Source organism: Anneissia japonica, unplaced genomic scaffold, assembly GCF_011630105.1.
Source record: "Anneissia japonica isolate Jap-2015-1 unplaced genomic scaffold, ASM1163010v1 scaffold640_len1575945_cov177, whole genome shotgun sequence".
Classification (NCBI taxonomy): Eukaryota; Metazoa; Echinodermata; class Crinoidea; order Comatulida; family Comatulidae; genus Anneissia; species Anneissia japonica.
In genome coordinates this window covers 551,109-557,014 of record NW_022684376.1, presented here as the reverse complement: position 1 = coordinate 557,014, position 5,906 = coordinate 551,109, and the positions used below count along the sequence as shown (strand labels likewise).

At 34.3% G+C, this 5,906-nt stretch overlaps 1 protein-coding gene across 1 annotated transcript in view; it reads right to left on the bottom strand.

The window, feature by feature from the left end:
• LOC117105511 (UPF0577 protein KIAA1324-like) overlaps positions 1-5,906 on the bottom strand; it is a 20,981-nt gene that overhangs the window by 8,406 nt on the left and 6,669 nt on the right. The window contains exons 9-13 of the mRNA XM_033246676.1: positions 5,102-5,203; positions 3,914-4,003; positions 2,120-2,187; positions 1,258-1,405; positions 177-312 (exon numbers count right to left, since the gene is read on the bottom strand). Of these exons, the coding sequence (XP_033102567.1) occupies positions 177-312; positions 1,258-1,405; positions 2,120-2,187; positions 3,914-4,003; positions 5,102-5,203 (544 nt within the window). The remainder of the gene's footprint in view (positions 1-176; positions 313-1,257; positions 1,406-2,119; positions 2,188-3,913; positions 4,004-5,101; positions 5,204-5,906) is intronic.

Genomic DNA, 5,906 nt, shown 5'->3' with positions numbered 1-5,906 from the left:
CTTGATTTATGTTATATATATATATATATATATATATATAGTTTTGGGTTTCTTATTGTGCCTTATTTAACCTTATTTAATATATTAGTTTTAATTGAAAATGTTACTTTAGTGTGATTAAATATGTGTTTGCATCGTGTATATTTTTTTTTTCATTATATATAATATAAAATTACCTCAGAATGAACTGTAACATTGTTTTTACACAATGCTTCACCGATTCCATTGTTTCCGCACAAGCTTATGTTGAACAAATGATTGAATTTGGTTCCCTTGGCAGTGAAACTTGCTCCAGTCATCACAGAATGGAAACTAAGGTAGGCAAATAAAAATATTAAAAAATATGAAATAAACCAGTATTAGTATTTGTATGAACAAATTGCAATGCCATTATTTTTACCTCAAATACAATTATCGTAGTCTACACCATACAATAAATTGCATTGAATGCACAATCTGTATTCGTCAGATCATTTCCTGTTTACATGGCAATGATACAATCTTATATGTTATATATCCCCCTGTCAATTTTCCTTGTTGCTTGCTATGCATGAGCCAATAGCAAATGAAATAGAAATAATATTATTTAACAGAAATATCTCAGTAGTGATATATGTAGCTAATCAGTTAGGCACTAACAACAACGACAACGACAACAACAACAACAATAACAATAATTATTATTATTATTATTATTATTATTATTATTATTATTATTATTATTATTATTATTATTATTATTACTATTGTTAACATTATTAATAATTTTATTTTCTTGGCTGTCCTATATAATTTCTGTGTAATGCACATTGGGGCGACGTGCAATATGCGCTATATAAATATAACATTATTATTATTATTATTATCATCATCATCATCATCATTTTCATTATTATTATTATTATTATTATTATTAAATAACAATGATGATAATAATGATGATGATGATGATGATGATAATAATAATATGTTACATTTATATAGCGCATATTGCGCCTTGCCCCTATGTGCTTAATACACAGAAATTATATAGGGCAACCGAGAAAATAAAATTACTAATAATATTAACAATAGTAATAAGATAATAATAAAGATAATAATAATAATAATAATAAAAGGCTAAGCTACGCCTATTCCTTAAACTAATTGCTCATCGCCCTTTGTTCAGCTTTAAGAATTACAAATAATTACATATCCATGATGAAGAAATTGTGTATTTGATAACACAGGTGGCTAATATATATATTCTATACCTACCCTTTTAACGGTGAGAGATCATAATGTTTGTAATTGTATACGATTTGACATTCAGCGTAGCACACAGAATTCTTGTACACCTTCAACCCTTCTCCACATGGAATACAGGACTCCTTTCCATAGGGATGAGCATTCTGAAGGTATGTATCTTAAATAAAAAAAATATAAAATTAATACTGACACTGACATTATCATTACAATTATCATTACTATCATTATCATTAAAATTACTCACTTGTTTGACTAAACTGCTCTATTTAACTGTTCCTTGGTTCTTGGTTGTGTTATATATTTAGTGGTCTTTGTTAATGTTGTTGTATGTCCCTGTGTTGCTTGAGGTTTTCTTAATGGTGTTGTGGCAAGATCAATCAATGTTTTCAGGGGCAGAACCAGAATGTTCCAGATTTAGTTTAGTTTGTGATTACATGTGTTCATGTGGATCTTTGTGTGGAGATAACACACCAAGGGCAACCCACAAATACTGGCGGCAGTACAAGTGCAGACAAGCGATGTTGGACGCAGATTCAACATCTTAAACTTTCTCTTACGAAAGATGGTGCGCTATTGTAAATTAATTGCATATCAGCCGCTTCGGCTGAAACAGTTACATTTTCATTATAGTTCTTTTCTACACACTTTTAGACAAGCACATTTTGCGCAGCATGGGACGCCAGCATATATACCAACAAATTCGGGGTTTTTTTACGTTACTTGGGATGCCATTTTGTTTATGAAGCTAACCCTCACTTACCCTGCAACATGAGTATACTCGTAGTTAGCAGTATGTTAACTCTGTGTGTAATCCGTAGTGGCAACATGCAGTCAGGTTTGTTAAAGGTAAGTATGCTATTGTTCTACTTACTTGGCGGACACTGCTCGCACTTCCTAGTTTTGTTGGTAATGTAGTAGCCTTCCGAGCATGGGATGCAGCTAAAGTGTGTGAGCGTGTAAAACAGATTAGGAGGTTAGATATGCATGCAGTATTATAGCTTATTAGGCACACTACAATATAAACTAAAAAATCCTTGCCCAGCAACAGGGCTTACAGGGCTGTGAGCCACAGGGCTCATAGGGTTGTGAGCCACAGGGCTCATAGGGTTGTGAGCCACAGCGCTCATAGGGCTGTGAGCCACAGAACTGCTAGGGCTGGAGCTTATCTGCAGAGTGTGATGCTCCTCCTGCAATCGAAGAGAGTCCACCACAGGTTACTCTCAGCAATTTGCTGGTACCCAGCTGGGTAAACTGAAGCAATGCAGATAAAGTGCCTTGCTCACAAGGACATAAGCGAAAAATGCAGTGAAGGATTTGAACCCAACCTCAAGGTTGGGAAACCAAACTATTTCTATAGCGCCAAACCGCTTCCAAAGCATACTACAGTATAAATCTACACTCTTTTTGGGTCAATGCACAAAATACTGTGTTCCAGTGTGTGGAACCATGACCAGAATGTACACGTCAGTATCAGGTGCACTTAAATGAAACCCCTTTACTCTGCTAAGCAAACAGAAATCAGCGAAAATGGACTTTCCTGCTAAGCGTATGTGAACACAAATTGTTGGTTAACACCCATGTTTGTCAGAGAAGCGCACAATCCTGGCCTGTTCCGATTGGTCAACTGTAAGTTTAATTGATGCTTTGGAAAGGTCCCCATTCCCATTTACACTGGATAGCAATATGCATATTAAAAGGTCATTGGTTACACTAATATACACTGTTTGCAAACACTGGTGGGAATGTAGAATTTGTCTACACATTGCCCTCTTTAGCAAATTTTGAGAATGTTGTTTTTTTTATATTGCAACAATGGGCTACCGTAGCTTTGCTTTGCTTTTATAATAAATCATTTTTAGAGCAACGTAGATGTTGGATACTATGTAAGTGCTGATCATATAGTAACAATTTAATGCAAGGCCCCACTAAGACCTCCCCAATATACAAACAACTTTGAGCATCACACAATATTTTTACTGACTTTTAGGATGAAACAAAAAAAACCTCCAATATTCAAGATTATAGTAACACTCAAGATATTACATATTATATAAAAATTATAATATATATATAATCATTTATACATGCATTAATGTAGTATATTGTTATATTTGTGCATGCTCTTTAATACATGTTGTATTTACTATAACAAATTTGTTATTACAAGATAATAAAATGGTATGCATGCATTTAGCACCATAAAACAAACCATCCATCTATAGCTAATCTTTTTGATGGGAGTAATATATTTGAAGAGTATACAGTATTATGTTTAATTACAACAGTAACAAGAAAAACTGTACATTTACAATATACTGTAGTATCATTTTAATATCAATACACTCTATAACCCCCCAGAAATTGGATAACAGTACTTCACTCAGGTGATTACTTAATTTTTTCATAATGTTGCAGCTAGTAGTAATTAATAAAGTAGCATTAACTGTACCTCCTTTACCCACAGACACAAGCAATTTGAACAGCATTTGATTCAAACCCCTACCCTATTTAGTGCTTAATTTGCAGGTACTGTGCAACCGTATGCATTTACCATGCACACTGCAAGGCCATTTTTTTTCTAATATCATCTACGGCATGCTTTTATACTATTTGAATAGAGCGAGTTTTTATTTGCAAAGCCAAATCTATTTAGTAGTGAACTCACCCCTCCATGTCACTGCCTACAGGGCATGTCTTGCAGAAGGCAGCACCGCCATCGACCGTGTTGGTAAGCTCAATGCTATAAATGATTGCCCTACAAGAGACACAATGAAATGAAAAATGAACAGCGAATGGATGGATTTAACTGGTGTAAACGCCAAAGATAACCCACGAAAGTCTAAAGAAGACTTATTTCCAGTTGGGTCCTTCTGGTGGTGATTGGACAGTACACCGGGAGACAATCCCCTACTCTTTTCCGAAGAGTGTACTGTGTTCTTTTAAATGCACATGGGCCATAAATGCACACAGGACCAACGGCTTAAACGTCTCATCCGAAAGACAGTGCGATATCGTAAATTGCATTTCAGCCCTCTAGCTGAAACACAAGGACGGCAGCGATGGCAATTGAACCGGGGACCAAGAGATCTCCACGGTTCAGCGCACACACAGTGGCTGCCACCAGATTAGTCCACTAAGCTAAGCTGCCTCCTTTAATATATAAATACAGTGCACCCTCTAATTTGAGACCCCCTCTATTTGGAGACAACCAAAACAATCTTCAATCTATTAACACTACTGCTAACCCTCTATGTGGACACCGAACCCTGAGATCACCGAAAATTTCCAGATCCCAAAGGTGGTCTCAAATTGGAAGGCCAACTATATTTTTTATGGAGTTGTGACTTTGCGGTCAGCACTTGGGTACAGTCTCTTCAACAGCCTACACTTCTTTTATGACTATAATGCAGTTAATTAGGGAAACTGAACTTATAATGCAACAATACTTATAATAAAAAATAACAAATAAATATGACAATAACAACACCTTTAATACTAATAATACAATCAATAAAAATAATAGTGTATATTTAACTCCTGTCATAGGCCAGTTCTTTTCAGAGTAATAACTTAGTAATATAAAATTAACAGCAAAAAAAATAAATTAATATATTAATTTAACAATATTGATGATAATAAAATGAAGGTTTGTAAATTAGCCAAAAAAATTAAGTTATTTGATCTTGTTTTTAAATGAAAATTTTTCCATATTTAAAACAAAATATCAAGTCAAATAATTTTACAATAGTTATACACACTAAAATATGCAATGTACAGTAAGCACTGTGGCATATCAGTATACAGAAAAATGGTAATGTGATATGTTAATAAATTATGCATATGAGGTACTTACACATCATTACGGTACATAGTGCCATGAATATCAGTACTCTCATAGTCTGCTTTCTGGAATGCCCATGTGAATGTCTGCTGGCTCTGTTTGTTTACAGAATAACTACAAAAAATATAAAAATTGAAATAAGGTTAAAAAAAAAAAAAACATTCTGATTAATGTTAATCTTGTTTCTTTCTTAGTTTCTTTGGTTAGCATTAAGATGTACTATTAGTCATGAGGTTAAAAAAAAAAAATAGAAAATTTTGATTCCACATTAAATTGCTAAAACTAAAGTTTTCCAGACAGTAGTCCAGGCAATATTGCGGCAATAATACCAGTACACTTACTGACATGTACCATTCATTAATACCAAATATTGCGGTAATACTGCCGTATTAAAAGCCCTTCTGTATAAATAGATCATGCATGCTGAGGGAGAGTCATTGGTTAATATTTTGGTCATCACAGACTGAGGGCGTTCTTTATTGTTTATTGTTTCAAGAAAATTGCTGATAAGGACTAATTTTGCGGGAATGTGACCTGCTTTCGTGTCAAACTCCAAACCGCACCATAATGGGAAAATTTTGGTAACATAGGTCTGAGAAGGAACACTACGTAACATAACCCCAATAGTGCAGCTGTGGTTTAGTTCTGACCTTTTCATACAGAAGGCATTGTTGGGAATAATCACGCCAATTTTGTGGTAACATAGCTGTCTTAAAGTGGCATAAGTGTCTTTAAGGAGCGGAGTTTTTAGTTCGAAAAAAATAACCTTTGAACCCAAGAACATGAGATTAGAAAGCAAGCATCCGAACCCTTAGCC